Source organism: Colobus angolensis, unplaced genomic scaffold (assembly GCF_000951035.1).
Source record: "Colobus angolensis palliatus isolate OR3802 unplaced genomic scaffold, Cang.pa_1.0 Scaffold54, whole genome shotgun sequence".
NCBI lineage: Eukaryota > Metazoa > Chordata > Mammalia > Primates > Cercopithecidae > Colobus > Colobus angolensis.
Window position 1 is genome coordinate 7,493,214 of NW_012118932.1, and position 22,447 is coordinate 7,515,660.

At 37.7% G+C, this 22,447-nt stretch overlaps 1 protein-coding gene across 2 annotated transcripts in view; it reads right to left on the reverse strand.

Annotated features, from left to right (window-relative positions):
- SRP72 (signal recognition particle 72kDa) overlaps positions 1-22,447 on the reverse strand; it is a 36,780-nt gene that overhangs the window by 8,194 nt on the left and 6,139 nt on the right. The window contains exons 4-16 of one of the 2 annotated variants that reach the window (XM_011961238.1): positions 21,530-21,673; positions 21,336-21,447; positions 18,183-18,214; positions 15,935-16,059; positions 15,789-15,846; positions 11,248-11,379; positions 9,686-9,814; positions 8,131-8,203; positions 6,517-6,581; positions 5,064-5,159; positions 4,124-4,227; positions 3,915-3,992; positions 3,033-3,170 (exon numbers count right to left, since the gene is read on the reverse strand). In XM_011961238.1, the coding sequence (XP_011816628.1) occupies positions 3,033-3,170; positions 3,915-3,992; positions 4,124-4,227; positions 5,064-5,159; positions 6,517-6,581; positions 8,131-8,203; positions 9,686-9,814; positions 11,248-11,379; positions 15,789-15,846; positions 15,935-16,059; positions 18,183-18,214; positions 21,336-21,447; positions 21,530-21,673 (1,286 nt within the window). The remainder of the gene's footprint in view (positions 1-3,032; positions 3,171-3,914; positions 3,993-4,123; positions 4,228-5,063; positions 5,160-6,516; positions 6,582-8,130; positions 8,204-9,685; positions 9,815-11,247; positions 11,380-15,788; positions 15,847-15,934; positions 16,060-18,182; positions 18,215-21,335; positions 21,448-21,529; positions 21,674-22,447) is intronic. The other variant, XM_011961239.1, reaches the window with a different exon arrangement.

The following is a 22,447-nucleotide window of genomic DNA, read 5'->3' on the forward strand; positions in this document are numbered from 1 at the left end:
CCTGGCCAACATAGTGAAACCCCGTCTCTACCAAAAATACAAAAATTAGCTGGATGTGGCAGTGCGTGCCTGTAATCTCAGCTACTCGGGAGGCTGAGGCAGGAGAATCTCTTGAACCAAGGAGGCAGAGGTTGTAGTGAGCGAGATTGCAACACTGCACTCCAGCCTGGGTGATGGAGCAAGACTCTTATCTCAAAAAAAAGCATTATGAAAGCTCTAGTGAACAGAGAAAAACATAAAAATACATCTCTCTATATATTCTTATGTGATATAACTCAAGAAATATGAAACAGTGAACTAAAGATGAGACAGCAACAATTCATTCTATAAGTCATTCAATTATGAAAGTTCTCTCAGGATACCCCAAATAAGAAATGCAACATACTGTTATCTTACTTGAGTATTTCATCTCTTACCCAGAGTGCGCAATAGTATTCTAAATTGTCTCCCTACAAATTATACTCCATAGCCATACTGAAATTTCCCAACGGTTCTCTACTCTTTCTTATTTCTCTGCCTTAGCTCATCCTTTGCCTACCTCGTCCTCATCTTCCTCAGAGTCAACACAATCATCTTCTCCATGAAGCCTTTCCTAACTTCCCACTGTCCTCAGGAAGAAGTGACTATTCCCTCCGGTGTACTCCTCTATGCCCTGTACAATCACAACAGGTGCAATCTTTATTGCAATTATTGTTTAAATATATTTCCTTCTGCTAGACTCATGTTCCTTTTTTTTTTTTTTTTAAGACGGAGTCTCACTCTGTCACCCAGGCTGAGTGCAGTGGTGCGATCTTGGCTCACTGCAACCTCCACCTCCTGGGTTCAAGTGATTCTCCTGCCTCAGCCTCCCAAGTAGCTGGGAGTACAGGCATGTGTCACTACGCCTGGCTAATTTTTGTATTTTTAGTCGAGATGGGGTTTCACCATGTTGTCCAGGCTGGTTTCAAACTCCTGACCTCAAGTAATCCACCTGCCTTGGCCTCCCAAAGTGCTGGGATTACCGGCATGAGCCACCACGTCAGGGCTCAAGTTCTTTTGAGAGCAAGTACCATGATTTATTTTCTGGTCAACACCCAGCGTAAACCTATCACATAGTGTACTGTTAAAAGAAACTAAATCTTTGCATCCAAAAGTTAACAAAATACTAACTTTTAGTAAGATAAAGAACATTAATAATGCCTAATAAAAATATTGTTCTTAAACTTAAAAGCTTAAAAATTCAATGTATATCTTAATGATTGTCTAAGAAAAAAGAGAAAGAAGTCAGGTGCGGTGGCTCACACCTGTAATCCCAGCACTTTGTGAGGCTGAGGCGGGTGGATCACCTGAGGCCAGGAGTTCAAGACCAGCCTGACCGACATGGTGAAACCCTGTCTCTACTAAAAATACAAAAATTAGCCAGGCATGGTGGCAGGTGCCTGTAGTCCCAGCTACCCAGGAGGCTGAGGCAGGAGAATCGCTTGAACCCAGGAGGCAGAGGTTGCAGTGAGCTGAGATCGCACCATTGCACTCCAGCCTCGGCAAGACTCTGTCTCAAAAAAGAAAACAAACAAACAAACAACAACAAAAAAAAAAAGAAAGAAAGATTATTTTAAAAGAAACTTTTAAAGATGGGGGTCTTTCTCTGTCACTCAGGCTGGGGTGCAGTGACGCAATCACTGCTCACTGGAGCCTCAAACTCCTGGGCTCAGGCGATCATCCCACCTCAGCCTCCCAGTAACTGGAAATAGAGTCAAATGCCACTATGCCAGGCTAAAGAAGGAACTGTGTGTTCTTAGTTGTTACCCAACCCTGTTTGGTGAAGAAAAAAAAATAGTAAACATACTTAATTGAAAATCCATTTAAGAACTCCAACTGAATTTATAATTGTAAGATGAAATGGAATTTGGAACAATGTAACCTGAGACTCCAATTCCTTATTAAAAGTTTTGGAAGTGAAGTTATTATGAGAATGACAATGCTTTTTATGAAATGCAGAGTTTGTTAGGAAGAAATCAGTCACTGTTGCTGAGTTTTTTTTAAGTTAGGGAAAAATTTAGATTTCAAAAGGCATTCAAAAAAGGAGAAAGTAGTAAAAACTTATGAAAGCCACAAAGCTAAGGAAATGTTTTATCTTTTCCATGCTCTATTTGTTCTGAGTCAAAAGTAAAATCTTAAAACATTTTACTGTAGGTCTCTGCTAACTATATTTTTAAGATGACAATGGAATAAACGAGTCAAAATCTGACTTCTTGTAAGTAAATGAAGCCGATTAACCTTTTCTTCAAATCAGCAAAATAAATCATATACTAAATGATGTACTAAATGTACAACAATAACTTCTAGGTAAAGGAAGGCACATCCAGCCTATGGAGTGTTTAAAAAGGATGAAATATGTCCACATTTTAGTATGTGGAAAGATCTCTAAAATTCATTAAATAAAAGCAAGTTGGAAAACACTAAGTACAGTACAATTTTCCTTCTATAAAAAATAACTGGCCATGGTGCTCAGCACTTTGGGAGGCCGAGGTGGGTGGATTACTTGAGGTCAGGAGTTCAAGACCAACCTGGCCAACAGGGTAAAACCCTGTCTCTACCAAATATACAAAAACTAGCCTGTAGTACCAGCTACTCAGGAGGCTGAGGCAGAATTGCTTGAACCTGGGAGGCAGAGGCTGCAGTGAGCCAAGATTGTGCCACTGTACTCCAGCCTGAGAGACAGAGCAAGACTCTGTCTCAACAAATAAACAAACAAATAAGAAACTAAATAACAAAAAATAAACTAATCTAAAGAAAATATTCATAAACCACCTGTGTGTGTAAACACAAAGAAAAACTTCTGGAATAATAGATTAAATTAATACCAGAGGTTAATTTTGGGCTGAGGGAAAAAGGAAGGAAATAAGGACAAAGAGCTGGGTACAGTGAAAGAAATGGAAAAGAAACAAAGAGAACTAGAACTTTATTCACACGAAATTTCTATAAGAATATATTTTTTATTCTTTGTCTAATTTAAAATCAGCATTAGAGAATGTTACAACGAAAAATATTACCCTTGTTCCTTTGGTTGACTATCTCCAGTAACTTTTCCACCCTTCTTCCGAATGTACGTAGCACCAGGAGAATTTTCAAGAGCCTCAACATCTACTTTTAGAGACATACTATCTGACGATGGCAAGTGTTTACTAAGACTGTGATAGAACAGGAGTTCAGGAACATAATATACACAAACACACACATTTATATAGATATATATGTTTGCCAATATATCTATTGACACTGGAAGACTGTCTTTTCTTGATGACCTTCAACAAAAGCAAAAATGTTTCTAAATCTTCTATACAATAACAATTACAAGTCGTATCAATTATATAGTACACACAGTATTCTGAAAGGAGAACATGAGGAGTCATAATCTAATCCTCTATTCCTTAACTCAATGATGTGGAGCAAGGTGGTGGCTTAACACAAACTCCATTCCAAAACAACTATCAAGTTTATGACTTGAGACTGCTTAGCATCCACCAACCCACCTCAGTTTTGGGAACACACTCTGATGAGAGTAGCACATATGACCCAGGCTCAATAAGGGCATCAAATTTGCTTATCAAGTAACTATTTGAGATAAGCAAGTGACCTAAGTAGTTGAATCCGAAAATAAGATTTCAGAATCATGCAAAACTACCCACATAAAATACGCTTTTTCTTTTCCTTGCTGCTGAACTTGAACCTGGAGGAAAAGACGCTATACCCTTTTGACTTCATTTTTGCTTCTGGATGAAACTGAACCCTAAGTTGGATCTATCGCCACATTTTTCAATCACACTGATCAATAAATTATCATTTTTTGGTTTTACTAGTTAAAAGGAGGATGATATTAGAAGAGATGTAGTGTGCTACTGAGGAGCTGTAAGAAACAACAATCAAAAGGATACGCTTTGGCTTTCTCTGGATCTACAAGTGAGTAAGCAGAAATAAGCTGTGCCAAGGTGTGAATATCTTTTGGATTTTGTCTAAAAGAAGAAATAAGAAAATTACTGAACTGTTTATAAAACTGGAGAAAGTAATATAAACAAGTAACTCTCTCATATCAAGTAGCAGCAATAAATGTGTTATTTCTACAACTCCATGTTTCAGAGCTTACTTCCATAGCTGTTGTAGGTCACTAATTGCCTCCTTCTTCCGCCCATATTTGAGTTTGAAGTTTGCAGCTTCTCTTATCAAGGACAAATGAGCAGGAGATTTGGGCTACAGTTTCAATAAAACGAAAAAAAAAGTTTCAAGCTAAATATCTAGCAAGTAAATGCAGTTATATCCATTAGACCTTTAAGAAATACACCGATGCATTAGATCCCTCATCTTAAGTTTCACTGAATGCCTGAAACAACAAAATCATCCACACATGTAGAGGAAAGCAGGTGGACAAATTATTAACTGTATAATCACCAACGGATAAATTTGGAAAACAACCTATATCTATTTGGTGTCTACAACTGGAAACAGTCCCCTATAATAATCAAATCTTAAAGATATGCCACCATAGTTCTCAAACATTAATTTAATATAATACTTTCCCAGAGCACTGATACCCTTCCACTGCTAACAGTACTAACAGTAGTCACCTGCACAGCGTTATGTATAATTTTAAGTTGGATATTGCTCATGCAGAGATCCATACTGGAAATAATGATATTCCTACTACAGACATGATAAACAACTATTCCATGTATTACTGTTGTACTAATTGCTACCACCCGTGGGTTCTCTAGCTATTAAACATGATCTCTTAAATATGCAATCATGTACTATTATTATTTCTTGAGATTACATAAACAAATACATGTACACATACAGCAAGGAGCTTGAATAAATATAAATGAGCTATTTTTCTATTTTGCAGCCATTGTTTATTTCTAATAATTTAATTTGGATCTGGTATACTGAAAAAAATGAATTTGATAATCTAAATAGTATTTCACTTTTAAAATAGTGACGTGTAATACTTCAGTTTGCCTGAATTTTTTCACTACTACCTATTTTTATGTAAAAACATGCCCTCATAACATTTTACTCCATTTGTTTACCTGATGGTTTTGATACCACTGGATAGCTAGTGCGAAGACCTCAATGGCACTATCAATATCTTCTTCATGGCTGTACATGGTAACTAATGCAGACACCTACACAGCCAAAGGTATAAATTAGTGAATCCTCCCTTCACTCCCAGAATACCATTTTTGAAAATAAAAAACACTGAAGAAATAGTGAATAAAGGCTCTCTGTTAGTACCTGATTTATCATGAAAGCTACTCCCTTTAGAGAACATAGTAACTTTACTTCTAGAAATACCAGGAACAACCGTGTTTTCCAAATATGAAGGTAGTTATCTGTAAAATAAACCTTTCCTTTAAAGCAGTGCCAGTTCACAAATGGTTTGGTAAGTACAGAAGTTGAGAATAAGCCCTTAGAAATGTTCATACAAGACACTGCTGGACATTTAAGTGTATGATCAGTGAGGCATACATAGAGTGGCTGAACTCTCATGATGAATCCCACGTGGCATGAGCTGCTTCAAGCCAGCAAAAAGAGTGCCTAGTGTCGCTTAGGGACAGGAAGGAGGCCTACGCAGCTGGAGTGGAGGGGGAGGGGGATGATGAGCAGTACGAGATGAGGATAGAAAGGAAACAAACAGCTGGATCTTTAAGAACAATCAGTAAAACTGACAAACCTCTGGTCAGGCTAATCAGAGGGAAAAAGAAAAAAAGACATGAATAACCAGTATCAGGAATGAGAGAGGTTCTATAGATATTAAAAGGATAATAAAGAAATACAATGAAGAACTTTTATGCCAATAAAGTCAGCAACTTAAATGAAATGGATACATTCCTTGAAAGGTAAAAGAAGGCCATATATTAAATATTAGAAACATTTTATTTTCAGTCATACACTATATTTGACTTTAAGGTAATTATAGCACAATCCTTAAAATATGAATCTTCAAGGGAAAGCACTACCATATTATTACATTTAGTGAGTGCCAACTGCACAGAGGCCATGTTAGAGAATGCAAACATGAATAAAACAGCCCCTGTCCAAAAGATGCACTACAGAATTATACTATGGAAAAGATGCTTTCACAGCTATATTAATGATTGAAACCTGCAATATTTGAATAATCAGAAAACTAAAAACTAAATTTGTTGGCCACTATTACGAAATTGTTCTAATTTAAAGAAATCACACTGATGAAAATGGTTTAGGCTAAGAAATTCCCTACACAGATCTGAGATTATTTGAGGTTGGCTTTCAGTGATACTATAAGGCCTAAATAGTGCCTGGCACATTTGACTGAATAAGAAACCAATACCAGAGCAGAGAATGAAATTAAATTTACACCAGACAATCATTACTATTATAATTACTACTCCTACCTTAAGGTGAACACATATTACACATATAAATAAAGTGAATAACATTAGACATATAAATAAATTATCAATTCAACTACTTTTCAATTTTGTAATGTTTTAAACTCACCATGCCTGGTTTATGCTTTAACTCCTCTATGCTTCTTAATATTAGACATGCTTTAGAAATATTACCTTAGGAGAATAAACAAAATCAGCATTACATAGAAGAACACATATTATGAAAAAAAATACAAGAAATTTTACTTCCTCCCACTACTTTTCCTTAGGAAAGCAACCATAAGTCATATTTTGTAACACCTCTAAACATATAAGTTTTGGGGTCTTGGGGATGGTGAACTCTATTCATTTAGAGATAAGGAAACTGAACTCTAAAGAAATAATATACCTTAAGTTCACAAAGAAAGTTAATGGCAGAGCTGCTACCAGAAAAGAAGTCTCTCAACTCCCAGTCTGTTGAGTTCTATTTCTTCTTTTTCGGGCTGTAACTTGAAGGTGGGGTCCTTCCCTAAAGGCCTTGAAATATGTTACTGTAGATATGAGTGCAATGGAAAATTTCCTATGGTGTTAAATTCTGATTTTGTACTCATTGCAAACCTCAATAACTCAAAATTCCTAGTCTTTAAATACAAACAAAAAACCATGACAGACTGTCAGGAATTTCAAGATAATAAATCATCCTTGAAAAAATAAACTAAACACAGGAAGAAGAAAGATCAAGTAAAGGGCAAAGAAGAGAAGACAGGGCTGAGAATAAGGAAAAAGAGATAAGGAAAGTAAAGAAATGTGAGAATTGGATAAGAGGGAGATCTGCAGTGTGTCTCAACCTTGTTTTCATTATAGCCCTACTAAGGACATTTTAAACATTTTTTCCCTAACTGCCAACTCCTCTCCTTCAACTCATAAAATTTTCATTTCAGCCATTGTAATATTTAAGATTTTTGTGACGAATTGTCACCCCCATCGAAAATCCACACTCTATACCAGAGCTGTTTGACAGAACTTTTTGTGATGATATAAATGTCCTATATCTGTGCTGTCCAATATTGTAGCCACTAGTTGCACACAGCTACTAAACTTTTCTAAGATGTGGCTAGCATAATCAAAGAACTGAATTTTAAATTTAATTTAACTAATTTAAACTTAAAATAGCTACATGTGGCTAGTGACTACCAAACTGGGCAACACAGCTCTAGATATTCAAAGTTAGATCAAAACCACAGACAAAAACATTGGCAGTTTTAAGATTCAAACACATCAGTTCTTGTTAAATTCTATTACCTTTCCCCAAGCCCAAAGACATAGGTGGCAAAATGTAAAACGAAGTAAGAATGAAGGGCCAAGCTAAGAAATTCTGAAAACTATGATGCAAAGTAGTCATACAAATATTACCAAGTGACAGACATAAGCATTTCTGCATGTGACATACTCAGGCAATTTGAGTAGTATATATGGTCTTTTGGAACAGAGGAATTCTTTGCTTCAGAACTTTCAAGGCACAGATTGAGAATCATTCTAATAATTTAGGAATAATCTGTGAAAAGGGGCAATTACCTCACTACTAAATCTGTTGGAGATCATCCAATGTAGCTGCATGTTTGAAACAGTAATTATTATGCTTTACCATTACACAAAAAACTTAAAATCACATAGTTCACAACTGTAGAATCATTTCAACCATGTTTTCATTCAAATATTTTAACCATGATGAAAACCATAATACCTTGAGAAATTTTCAACTGTGCCATGGTCAGCTTAATTTCAGCTGCATTTTCTGGATGCTGATCTGAAAATTCCTAAATTTTTTTAGTTTGGAGAAAAAAAAATCACATTTAATTTACACATCAAATTGTATACATTACAGTTATTTAACTCAGCTACATAAGATTTTAAATTCAGTTTTAAAATATTAAACTTCTGGCTGCCGGTCAAAATCTTAACTTGGGAAAATTTTTATTCAACACCCACTTTTTTTCTTAAAGGTATGCTCTAAAAGTAAGTGTAATAATGTCAAGTTTTCTGTAAGTCACTAACAGAGAAACCCATCATCCCTTGGCCACGGGGTACTGCTTGCAAAACCATCCCGCATTCCAAAACCCAAGGATGCTCAAGTCCCTTGTATAAAAAGTATAGTATTTGCGTATAACCTACACACTTACTCCTATACATTTTAAATCATTGCTAGATTACTTATAATACCTAATATAACGTAAATGCTATGTATATAGTTGTTATATTATCTAGGGAATAATGATTTTTAAAGTTTGTGTATGTTGAGTACAGAGGCAATCACACATTTCCAACCCCAAAATGTGCTTTTTTATTTTTCTGAGGTGGAATCTTGCTCTGTCACCCAGGTTGGAGTGTAGTGGCGTGATCTCGGCTCACTGCAACCTCCGCCTGCCAGGTTCGAGTGATTCTCCTGCCTCAGCCTCCCAAGTAGCTGGGATTACAGGAATGTGCCACCATGTTCGGCTAATTTTTTGTATTTTTAGTAGAGATGGGGTTTCACCATGTTGGCAAGGCTGGTCTTGAACTCCTGACCTCAGATGATCGCCTGATTGGGGCTCCCAAAGTGCTGGGATTACAGATGTGAGCCACTACGCCAGGCGACCCCCACAAAGTTTTTAATCCATGGCTGGTTGAATTCTTGGATGTAAAACTCAATGATACAAAGGGTCAACTGTAATAAAGATTACTAAATAGATTTTTTTTTTTTTTTTTTTTTGCTGGGGGGAGAGAAGGGGCAGTATCTCTTCACTGAGTGTTCCTGTTAGGCAACTGTGTCTGTCGGGATGATCCTAATTGTACCTGTCCAACTTTCCAATGTAGTTTATATTCAAGAAATTTAAATATGCAATATAATAGCTGGTTTGGGTTGATAACAACAAAGTCAGTATCTCCATAATTGAGGTTCTGGAGTGGAACTCAGTGGAGATCAGATTATTGCAAAAGAGGTTAAGCATGTTCTAGAATTATACATGCCTAAACAATCCTCTAACTCAGGTTATCGCCTCAAACAATCCCCTAACTCAGGTTAAATAGATCTCCAAACAAAACAGCATTCTTTAGCATTTATAACAAATACTTACATTATAGAAATTTATATAAAACAAAGCTGTAACCCAAGAGTTGACTAAAATGGCACTGAAATTTGTGTAGTGGTACATTTCTGATTAGTTTTCCCATTAAATTTACATGCTTGTAGGTTATTACAACACAATGAAAAAGAAACAAGGCTGCAAATGCCTGACACCTCATTCAAGTAATTATTTTACCTGAAGCAGCTCTATTGCTTTTGTGTGCTGCTTTTCACGGCAGAGCTGGGCAGCTTGGATTAACACAGGTAAGAGATGCTCAGGACTTTGGGACTGTAAACTGGCAGATATTTTGCGGCATTGTTCAGCCTAGAAGATACCCAACCCCCACAACAAAAATAAACTAGTTAATGAAATTAAACACTAAATGACCAGAAAGAAAAGAAATATGGGAAAATCAGTTGAAACAAATATTAACCAAAGAACTGCCTAGGATAAGAGAATCAGTTTACAGTATCTATTCTCAATTTTTTCTTGTAAGAACATGATTTCCATTTATTGAATTTAATCTATGAACTCTACAAGCCTTTAGTAAAGGAGAAATTCTAAACATTCACTTGGATGCCTAAATTCTAGAACTGTTTAAAAAAAAACACATCAAGTATAAGCATTTGCTTCAAAAACAAAATGCATACGTATTTTTTGTTAAATTGTTAAGAATAACTTGACTCAGTTCTAAATAACAGAAACATTACTGCCTCTCAGCCGGGCACGGTGGCTCACACCTGTAATCCCAGGACTTTGGGAGGCTGAGGCAGGCAGATCACGAGGTCAGGATACCAAGACCATCCTGGCTAACATGGTGAAACCCTGTCTCTACTAAAAATACAAAAAAATTAGCTGGACGTGGTCATGGGCACCTGTAGTCCCAGCTACTAGGGAGGCAGAGCTTGCAATGAGCCGAGATCATGCCGCTGCCCTCCGGCCTGGGCAACAGAGCGAAACTCAGTCTCCACACACACACACACACACACAAAAAAGCAAAAAAAAAAAAAAATTACTGCCTCTTTCTCTTCCACTAAAACTTCTGCTCTAAAAGAGTATAAAATTAGAAGTAGAATGCTTACTGGAGTTAGACTTGACCTTCTTAACATTTGTGACTTGATGTGATTATACACAGCAAAAATGAAAGATGGGTCTTAAATCTATAATCATGGTCAGCATCTTTGATGATTTTATGTTACTTCAGATTAGAAATAAGGTAATGAGAAAGTTATCTCATTTAAAGGTGTGAATACTGTTTTCTTTCCCTTAAAAGATGTCAACTCTACACCCTTATAAGAAATTGGGCAAATTACTTGTTTAATAAATAAAATCTATGACATATAACATTCTTTCTTTTTATGAGAGACAGTCTCTCTCTGTCACCCAGGCTGGAGTGAAATGGCACAATCTCAGCTCACTGCAAACAATTCTTGTGCCTCAGTCTCCAGAGTAGCTGGGACTACAGGCATGCACCACCATGTAGAGACAGGGTTTTGCTATGTTGCTTAGGCTGGTCTTGAACTCTTGAGCTCAAGTAATCCGCCCACTTCAGCCTCCCAAAGTGCTAGGATTACAGGCGTGAGCCATTGTGCCCGGCCAATAATATATATAATATTTTGAGGAAGGAAAAATATATATTTATGAGTCGACAACAAAATACAAACAAAAACTAAAAACAGATTAGACTAATATCCCTATTACTCCTCATACACCATATTACAAAAGGTTTAGCTATGACACCAAAGGTAATTACCCACCTGGTTTGTGTACATAGCAAGTAGAGCTTTGTTAAATTCTATAGCTTGTAGTTGTTTCTTGGAAAGTTTAAACTCTACTCCTTCCGCATTGGTTAATTTCACTTTCTTCTTGGAGTCAAAGACATTTTGGTCCTAACAAAGAAAAGTTTATCCACCATTAACAGAATCTCAGATTTCAACTTATTCCTTTTTTATTAACTTTATATAAATACAGCAGGATAGCTTGAATCTATCTACCTGACTGAGGTGCCTAAGCTAATAAGATGCATATAAAGTTATCTTGGTTCACAGAAGTAAACAAAATCTCTGCAATTCAAATCTACTCATATACACAGTTATCCCAGAATCCATGCCCACTCCTTTTAGAGCCTTCTCAAAGGAGGCTTCCTAGGTATAAAAAGGTTTAACAAGTGCACTGCTTTAAAGAAATGGAGAACAAGATTTCTGTTTTATTTTTCCACTATTAATTGCTTTTGAGCTTTCTGAAGGAAAAAAGGGACAGCACAAATTCCAGTGTATTAGGACTACAAAAATACCTAATTTGACAATTTCTACAAGCTATGCCCTCTAGAATTTAGATGATAAATAAAAAGTAACTCACTTCTCTTCAAAATACAGGCATATCTTGGAGATATTTCAGGTTTGGTTCCAGACCACCGCAATAAAGCAAATATTACAATAGAAGGAGTCACAAATTTTTTGGTTTCTCAGTGCATATAAAAGTTATGTTTATACTATATTGTAGTCTATTAAGTGTACAACAGCATTATGTCTGAAAACAAGTACATACTTTTTCTTTTTTTTTTTTGAGACGGAGTCTCACTCTGTCACCCAGGTTGGAGTGCAGTGGTGTGGTCTCAGTTCACTGCCAGTTCTGCCTCCCGGGTTCACGCTATTCTCCTGCCTCAGCCTCCCAAGTAGCTGGGACTACAGGCGCCTGTCACCACACCTGGCTAATTTTTTGTATTTTTAGTAGAGACAGGGTTTCACCTGTTAGCCAGGATGGTCTCGATCTCCTGACCTCATGATCTGCCCACCTTGGCCTCCCAAAGTGCTGGGATTACAGGTGTGAGCCACCGTGCCCAGCCCAGTACATACCTTTATTTAAAAATACTTCAATGCTAAAAAACACTGATATAGAGATATGAAATGGACACATGCTACTAAAAAAAATGATACCAACATGGCCAGGCACAGTGGCTCATGCCTGCAATCCCAGCACTTTGGGAGGCAGAGGTGTCTGGATCACCTGAGGCCAAGAGATCAAGACCATCCTGACCAACATGGTGAAACCCTGTCTCTACTAAAAATACAAAAATTAGCTGGGTGTGGTGGCACATGCCTGTAGTCCCAGCTACTCGGGAGGCTGAGGCAGTTGAATTGCTTGAACCTGGAGGTTGCAGAGAGCTGAGATCCCACCACTGCACTTCAGCCTGGGCAACAGAGCGAGACTCCATCTCAAAAAAAAAAAAAAAAATGGAGCCAACAGACATGCTCAACACAGGATTGCCACAAACCTTAAGTATGTGAAAAACTTACAAAGTGTAATAAAGTAAAGCACAATAAAACGAGGTATGCCTATAGTCACTCTGTAAGCAAATCATGAAACCTCAGAAACACATCTGTAACCACTTTTGAACCCATTTTTTTTTTTAGCAGAAAATACTCAACATATCTACTGTTTTTCCTTTCCTAAAGTCACTTCTTCTTAACCAAGCAAAAGCATAAAGAAGCTCAATTTCTAAAATTCCCATGTAGGGGCACAGTGTTATCTGCCCAAAGAAAGACCTATTAAGAATTACTGAAAGTCACATAAATCCCCAAAAAACGGGAGAAAACGAAGTCACACTGACTGCATACTGAGAAGCACAAACTGAGCATCTGAGTATCTACTACGTGCACAATACTTCAGCTTTGTAAAACAATGTATTTACTTGCAAATACATGATACCACTGTGCTTTTTTAAAACAGGTCTTCTACCAGTTTAAAGACTAAAAGGAAGTGAAGAAATCTAAAATAAATTCTACTTTTTCTTAGTGTTGAGCTCCAAACCAATCTGAAACTATTTTAATGTGCAGCAAGAAACTGCCTTTCATATAAATCAATCCTAAAGAAACCATATTTTCTAGCTGGTTCTCTCACGTCACTATTTTAATACTTCAATTAATTGTGCACATCACTGCCAGACTTTTCTTAAACTTGATTTCCAAGACTCTGATATAGTTCAATCTAATCTACTTTTTAAACTATCCAGCAAATACATACTCTCTTCTGTTTCCTCCCTTTTCCTTACAAATCATAAATATTTCTTCATATGTACATTTTTTTGTGCTGTTGCTTAACCTTCAAACCATAGTCCTCCTTCAAGGGTCAGCTCAAACTTGCCAAACCAGAGAGATCTTTCCGTTCACCAAATGTAGTATTAAGTATACAGTTGTAAAGTATACAGACAAAAAATTAAAACATGAACAAATTTTTTCAACACCAAAATGAGTTTTTAAACTATGTGATACTTTGTATTTTTCATTACCTATTGCATCCAGTACTACTGTGAAAAAGTCAGAAATACCCATTGACTGAAGAAAGTTTTCAATGTATAAGTTACCATTCAGACTGAGATATTTAGTATCTTACACACTCTCTTCCTCTACAATTATGTATGTCAGATAAAAATAATTTGTCCTGGCTGGGTGTGGTGGCTCACGCCTATAATCCCAACACTTTGGGAGGCTGAGGCAGGAGGATCACTTGAGATCAGGAGTTTGAGACCAGCCTGTTCAACATAGTGAAACCTCATTTCTACTAAAAATACAAAAATTAGCCAGGCGTGGTGGCACGTGACTGTAGTCCCAGCTACTCAGGTGGCTGAGCCACCAGAATCACTTGAACCTGGGAGGCAGAGGCTGCAGTAAGCCGAGACCATGCCACTGCACTCCAGCCTGGGCAACAGAGAGAGACTCCATCTCGGGAAAAAAAAAATTTGTTCTGACAAGTATTTCAAAATTCATAAACATAGGCAGGTATATATTTTTGCCAAGGTTCAAAGGCTAGTATCAATGTTTGGAAATCTATACCATACCAATGGCCAGCAGCAACCTCATCCAGGGATATACTACGTTTCTGCCACAGGAGAGAAGTACCACTAAGTAGTAAAAGGGGAAAGCTTTGAAGTCAGAAACTAGAATCTGAATCCAAGTTTGACCTCTTATGAAGTAGGCTATGACCTCATACAAATTACTTAACAACTTTTAGTCTCAGATTATACTCCTACAGAGATAAGGACTACCACCTAAAAAGATTATTGAGAGGAAGAAATAAGGTGGTACTTGAAAAATCACATGGTATATCAAGATAAATCGTAAGTTCAAATGTTACTTTTCTTACTTTCCACTGACTTGGATTTCAAATGTGAACTTGAAATATTTTTCCAGGCTGGGCGTGGTGGCTCACCCCTAGAATCCCAGTAATTTGGAAGGCTGAGGCAAGAAGATTGCTTGAACCCAGGAGTTAAAAGACCAGTCTGGGCAACATGGCAAGACTCTGTCTCTACAATTTTTTTTTTTTTTTTAATTAGCTAGGCATGGTGGTGTGTGCCTGTGGTCCCAGCTACTTGGAAGGATTGCCTGAGGCTACAGTAATATCTGCACCACTGCACTCCAGCCTGGGTGACAGTCTTAAAAAAAAAAAAAGAAAAGAAAAGAAAACTTTTTCCATTAAGACTGTTCCTGGCCGGGCACGATGGCTCACGCCTGTAATCCCAGCACTTGAGGAGGCTGAGGTGGGCAGATCATGAGGTCAGGAGATCGAGAACATCCTAACTAACACAATGAAACCCTGTCTCTACTAAAAAAAAAAAATTAGCCCGGCTTGGTAGGGGGCGCCTATAGTCCCAGCTGCTCGGGAGGCTAAGGCAGGAGAATGGCGTGAATCCGGGAGGCAGAGGTTGCAGTGAAACGAGATCGTGCCACTGCACTCCAGCCTGGGCGACAGAGCAAGACTCTGCTTAAAAAAAAAAAAAAAAGTGTTTCTGATGGTGGCTACTGACATTAGTACAGTACTCTAAGTTAGAGTGCTTATATATATATTTGTAATATTTTGCATTGGATGGGGTGTGGGGGAGGAGAAAGAGCACCTGTCTATACTCCCTAAAAAAAGAAAACCCAAGAAAAAAATTATATAAAGAACACTTACACATTCAGATTCCACAGATGAAGAAATCATATAAAACATGCATATACTTAAAGTTTAAAAGCCCCAATAATTTATATCTCTTACAAAGAGAGAGTCTCTACATTATTATACACTGGGAAAAGGGGAGATCTTAAAAACTCTAGGATCTACTACAAAAAGTTTTCTTACTCAAATATACCTGGCAGCATCATTATCGTTAGGAGAGTTAAGTAATACTCTCCATTGTGATTTTGCTACAACTGGACTTTTTTCATCATGTTAAAAAGAACTCCTAGAACAAAACTAAAACTAAGGTGATGAGCTTTCAGGGTAAAATATATCTGTAAGGAAAGCCACGAATATTCCATACCTTGTTAATGGTAATGATGTTATTTGCAATTACAGCTAGTAATCCCACATCTGTTGGTCTGTGAACAACAAGCAACAGTCAAAACCAAACAAACCTTTAAAAAGAACCCTATCCCATATAAAAGATACTTCCTTTTAATAACTCACTTTAGTTTTATTATTTGATTGTAAAGTTGCAAAGCCTCCTCTGTTCGACCCTGAAGCTGCAGAATATAGGCCATCTGACCATGAATGATGGCCAGTTCTGCCTGTGGGTCTTCCTCAGTCCCATCCTAAAAGAAAGAAATATTTTTCCCATATAAATTTTCCAAACTGATCTACATATTTATCAAATAACTGAAAAATTCAAAAGAGATACAATCCTGAAGAAGACACAATTTCAGAAATTTTCCACAGGAGAGAAGTACCACTAAAGTAGTAAAAGGGGAAAGCTTTGAAGTCAGAAACTAGAATCTGAATCCAAGTTTTACCTCTTATGAAGTAGGCTATGACCTCATACAAATTACTTAACAACTTTTAGTCTCAGATTATACTCCTACACGTGGAACTTCTATGAGCAGACCAATCCTCAAAGATCTTAGTCTTTAGAAATTGCCAGCAAGAGAGAAGTTTAAGTGAAAACAGCAAAAAGACTTCAACTTCTAAGAAGTATCTAAAGAAAAAAAAAAAAAGGGCAAAAAGATCCTAGAAGAACATGGTAATAAGTTTAGGAATACCATTTATTGATCATTATCATCCTCTAAAGCCCAAGAATTAAAAAACCTAAGTAAAAAACCAACATGCAAGTATATCTTTTTACAATGATACCCCTAAATTCTGGAAACATAATTTTCTCATTAAAAGCACATTTAAAAATGCTTTTCTCTCTACTATAACTCTACTACAAAAACTACAAAATTCCAATTAACACTGTACAAAAAACTTCAAAAGCTGGAACTAATTCTGTACTTTAATCCTATAATTGAACAAATTATGTAACTAAAGTAGTAGCTCTCTTAACTGATATTCCAGATTAATCCACATTTCTCCTCTCCTTCTGAAAAGGCTGTACAATGAATACTCAAGACTAGGAGACAATACTCCTTTAATGACCCAACACTCCTGCTCTCACCTGGTGAGTATCTGCTGACCAGGAGTCAGGTATGTTTGTTTCCAAACCCATTATGCAGTTGTGTTTGATGAGGAAATGATAAAACTTAAAAATATTAAAGAGAAGAATGATGGGCTGGGCATGGTGGCTCACGTCTGTAATCTCAGTGCTTTAGGAGGCTGAGGTGGGAGGGTCGCTTGAGGCCTGGAGTTCAGACAAGCCTGGGCAACACAGCGAGACCCCCATCTCTACAAAGAAGAATTAGCTGGGCATGGTGGTGCTACTCAGGAGGCTGTGGTGAGAGGATTGCTTGAGCCTAGGAGTTTGAGGTTACAGTGACCTATGATCACACCACTGCAATCCAGCCTGGGTGAAACAGCAAGATCCCGTCTCAAAAAAAAAAGGAGAGAGTGAACTATGAATGTGAAAAGAGACATATTTCAATGTAAATCATGTTGAATACTCAGAAAGATACGGTAAAGGTAAATTCCTAAAGAAAATTATTGTCTAATTAGTTGTGAGCCAAAAAGATTGGCTGTGGTAAGAGACCGGTTAAAAAAAAAAAAAATCTTTAAGGACTCTATAATGAAAGTGCTTACCTATTGTATTTAAGATATTGTTACACTTTTTTTTTTTTTTTTTTGAGATGGAACCGTCTCGCTCTGTCGCCCGGTCTGGAGTGCAGTGGCCGGATCTCAGCTCACTGCAAGCTGCGCCTCCTGGGTTCCCGCCATTCTCCTGCCTCAGCTTCCCGAGTAGCTGGGACTACAGGCGCCGCCACCTCGCCTGGCTAGTTTTTGTATTTTTAGTAGAGACGGGGTTTCACCGTGTTAGCCAGGATGGTCTCGATCTCCTGACCTCGTGATCCACCCGTCTCGGCCTCCCAAAGTGCTGGGATTACAGGCTTGAGCCACCGCGCCCGGCCAAGATATTGTTACACTTAAAAAGAAAAACCAAAAGTGTAAATTGGGAATGTTGAATTATGTCACTACATAAGAAATACACATGGAACTTCTATGAGCAGACCAATCCTCAAAGACCTTAGTCCTACATCCTAAAATAGGGGAATAAATTTACATTATATAAATGTATAATCAAGTGCTTAAGGTATGCCAAAATTTTTTGTATTTTGATTTCTCACTCTAATCGACTTCATCAAATAACTGATACAAGAGGGTGGTTTCTAGTGTGATTCCTACTTAATCACCATCTTCTAAAGAAAGTCAATAAATAGTACAATGAAGCCTCAGTAATGTTAATAGTCAGAAGTGTAAAATTTTGGTTTAACAATGATGGAATACTTACAGTGTCTTCTGATAAAGAACGGCGACAAAGATCTATAGGAGAAAAAATTGTTTTAAAAGTAGTATTGTTGGGTAAATTCCATGTCTTTCACTATTCCAAAGAGCAAGATCTAAATTTCTAGGCAGAAGATTCCAAGATAATCATAGTAACAAGCAACTGTGAAATTTACATTAGCAACAAATATACTACATATATATTATCAGTCTCTTGACTTTCCTAGCTCTTTGGCACTTTTCTTTCATTTGTTGTGTCTATGCTAAAAATATTTGTAAAGTGCATCAAAAAATACAAATGTAGTAAATATTAATTGCAAAAAACCAATTATAGAAAAGCATAAAAATAAATAATCCTACCACCCAGAGATAAACACTGCTAGCATTTCAGTTATTTAGCTTTTTAATATTTTTTTGTTTGTTTTTAAAGTTGGGGGGTCTCACTCTGTTGCCCATGCTGGAGTGCAGAGGCTTCATTACAGCTCACCACAGCCTTGAAATCCTGGGCTCAAGTGATCCTCCCACTTCCGCCTCCCAAGTAGCTGGGACTACAGCTGTGAGCCACCATACCTGGCTTAGTTTTATGTAAATGCACAGTTGCATTTTAAAATGAAAGTGAGACACTGTGCATGCTATTTTGAAACCTCCCTTCCCCATTCAATATCCTGTGGATATATCTCTGTTACAATAAACATAGATCTACACTACTGTATTTTTTTTAATGTTATTGGTTGTAATGACTGTAATTACTTTGTGATTATGGTACAACTTAGCCAATCCTTTAATAGTAAAGAACTTCATGCTATTTCCAAATTTCTGTTCTTATGAATATCCCTTCAATGAACATTCATACAGACACATATGCAAATTTATCTAATCATTTCCTTAAGTTTCTAGAAGTGAAATTATTGGATCAAAGGGTAGGTAAATTTTAAAATCTGCTACACATCACCAAATTGCTCACTGAAAAGTCTGTATTACTCTTATACTCAAACCCACAATGTATGAGAATGTTCTTCATTGGGTATGATCAAGAAATTATAATTCTGCTGGGTACAGTGGCTCATACCTGTAATCTCAGCACTTTGGGAGGTCGAGGTGGGTGGGTCACTTGAGGTCAGGAAATTACAATTATCTCTTTTTTTTTTGAGACAGGGTCTCATTCTGTCACCCAGGCTGGAAATACAGTGGTATGATCTCAGCTCACTGGAGCCTCAATCTCTTAGGCCCTCCTAGGCCCTGTTGCCTCAGTCACCCGAGTAGCTAGGAATACAGGTGTGCACCACCACACTCGGCTAAATATATATATATTTTTGTAAAAACGAAGGCTTACTATGTTACTCAGGCTGGTCTTGAACTGCTAGGCTGAAACAATCCTCCTGCCTCGGCCTCCCAAAAGTGCTGGGATTATAGGCATGAGCCACTGCACTCAGCCAAAAAATTGTAATTCTAAAACAGATTTTCCTCATGATGCTCTAACCTTTGTTCTTATTTTAACTTTCAACGTTTAACAGTAAAACTTTGCTCTCGTTTTAAACCCTAATATTTAATAGTAAAACAGACTTTGTTTCACCTTTTTTTCCACCCCAATGATCACTGCAGTACCTACATCACTTTTATAGCTTCCAGGGAAAAATGTATGCACAAGCAGTCAAAATGTTTCATGTGTTAATACCAGACACAGTTCTCTAATCAATTAATTTTTTTCTTAATTAAAAGCTTCAGCTGGGCACAGTAGCTCACGGCTGTAATCCCAGCACTTTAGGAGGCCAAGGCAGGCAGATCACTTGACAACAGGAATTTGAGATCAGCCTGGCCAACATGGCGAAAACCGTCTCTACGGAAAATACAAAAATTAGTTGGGTATTGTGGCATGCGCCTATGATCTCAGCTACTTGGGAGGCTGAGGCATGAGAATTGCTTGAACGTGAGAGGCGGAGGGTGAAGTGAGCCAAGTTCTTGCCACTGCACTCCAGACTGGGTGACAGAGCAAGACTCTGTTCCTCCCCTGCCCACAACCCCACCAAAAAAGCTTCAAAGCATGCACATATCATATAAAGAAACATACCAAATGGAGTTAAAACATGCTTGAGGCCAGGTGTGGTGGCTCACGCCTGTAATCCTAGCACTTTGGGAGGCCGAGGCAGGTGGATCACGAGGTCAGGAGTTCGAGATCAGCCTGGCCAACATGGTGAAACCCTGTGTCTACTAAAAATACAAAAATTAGCTGGGTGTGGTGGCGGGCGCCTATAATCCCAGCTACTCGGGAGGCTGAGGCAGGAGAATTGTTTGAACCTGGGAGGTGGAGGTTGCAGTGAGCTGACATCACGCCATTGCACTCCAGCCTGGGCAACAGGGCGAGACTGTCTCAAAAAACAAAAAACAAACAAACAAAAAAAGTGCTTGAATGGTGCTATCAATACATAAATGTAGTGTATGTGTGTGTATACACATAGGGACACCATGTTATTACTTGAATACCTGCTAAACAACAATAATAGTAACAAAATATTTACTGAATGCTTATACTATATGCCATCATGCCACGTATTATTGTGAATGGTTGACATTCATTAACTCACTTAATCTACACATAACATTCACAGTAACTTGTTCAAAACCTGCTCCTCAAAATTCAAATGTTAAGGTCTGGTATGGTTGGAAACAGACTAATAGACTGGCTTAGGGATTAGAAATATAGGTGAGATATGGTCAAAAAGAGAAAGTGCCAGTAATCCCAGCACTTTGAAAGGCTGAGGAGGGTGGATCACTTGAGGCCAGGAGTTCGAGGTCAGCCTGGCCAACATGGTGAAACCCATTTCTATTAAACATACAAAAATTAGCCAGGCGTGGTAGCATGCACCTATAATCCCAGCTACTCAGGAGGCTGAGGCAGGAGAATTGCTTGAACTTGGGAGACAGAGGTTGCAGTGAGCCGAGATCATGCCACTGTACTCCAGCCTGGGTGACACAGTAAGATTCTGTCCACATCCCCCGCCAAAAAAAAAAAAAAAAAAAGAGAAAGACTACATGAACTTTGAGAAATTGTCACTGCATCAATAACTTCCATTTAATAATTTCACAGAAGTCCAATGTAATTTTAGAAAATACAAAGCTATATGCACACTATATTTACAGGTAAGTTTAACAAACTTCAAACCTTCAGCCTTTTGCAGGATTTTCATGGCCTGGTTCAGCTGGCCTTGGCCTATCAGCGCACATGCAGTGTTGTAGCACAGCTCATGTGTGCCTTCTTGGAGGCCCAAGTTCTCCTGTCAGGGGACAAAATACCAGTTAAATACTAAACATGAATAATACTTCACGACTGTATGGGTACACCACAAGGATACTCACTGGAACCACTTTTTCCCAATTGCTTTGAGCTGCAACAACTGCTGAAAGGTTTGTTTTCCTCTCCTCATCATAATCATCTTGGGAGTTTCGGACAAGATCTCTATATACTGCTAAGCATTCATCATAGCGTTCCAAACGGTATAACTGAATAATAAATAGCAAGTAAAAAATCAGAGACAAATATGGTGTTACGTCTTTAATACCATGCAAATCTTTTTTGGAACCACTAAGTAGGAATCCTACTTCAGCATAACGGAACAATCAACTGTTTATGTTTTATAATTTTTAAATGAGTTCCACATACTAGTCATACTTCCAAATAAATTACTTTTTGAAAATACTTTTAAAATGAATGTTCAATATATTGTGGATCTGTAGGCAGGATTCAGTTGAGAAAAGTCATTTTCTTTCTTTCTTTTCTTTTCTTTTTTTTTTTTTTTTGAGACGGAGTTTCATTCTTGTTGCCCAGGCTGGAGCGCAATGGTGTGATCTCGGCTCGCCACAACTTCCACCTCCTGGGTTCAAGAGATTCTCCTGCCTCAGCCTCTTAAGGTAGCTGGGATTACAGGCATGCGCCACCACGCCTGGGTAATTTTGTATTTTTAGTAGAGACGGGGTTTCTCCATGGTCAGGATGGCCTCTAACTCCCGACCTCAAGTGATTTGACCATCTCAGCCTCCCAGAGTGCTGGGATTACAGGTGTGAGCCACTGCACCCGGCCAAGAAAAGTCATTTTCTTTACCTGTCTTCTTGAAGTTAGTAAAGTGCCTAAATAGGTTGTGAAAGAACACCTTTATAGAATTCAACCTTGTTATTTAGATCTAAAATTACAACAAAAATATTTTTCCACAACACAAAATGATTACTAAAACAGGAACAAAATTAAATGTTAAGAAAAAGACTTAATGTTTCCTAGAG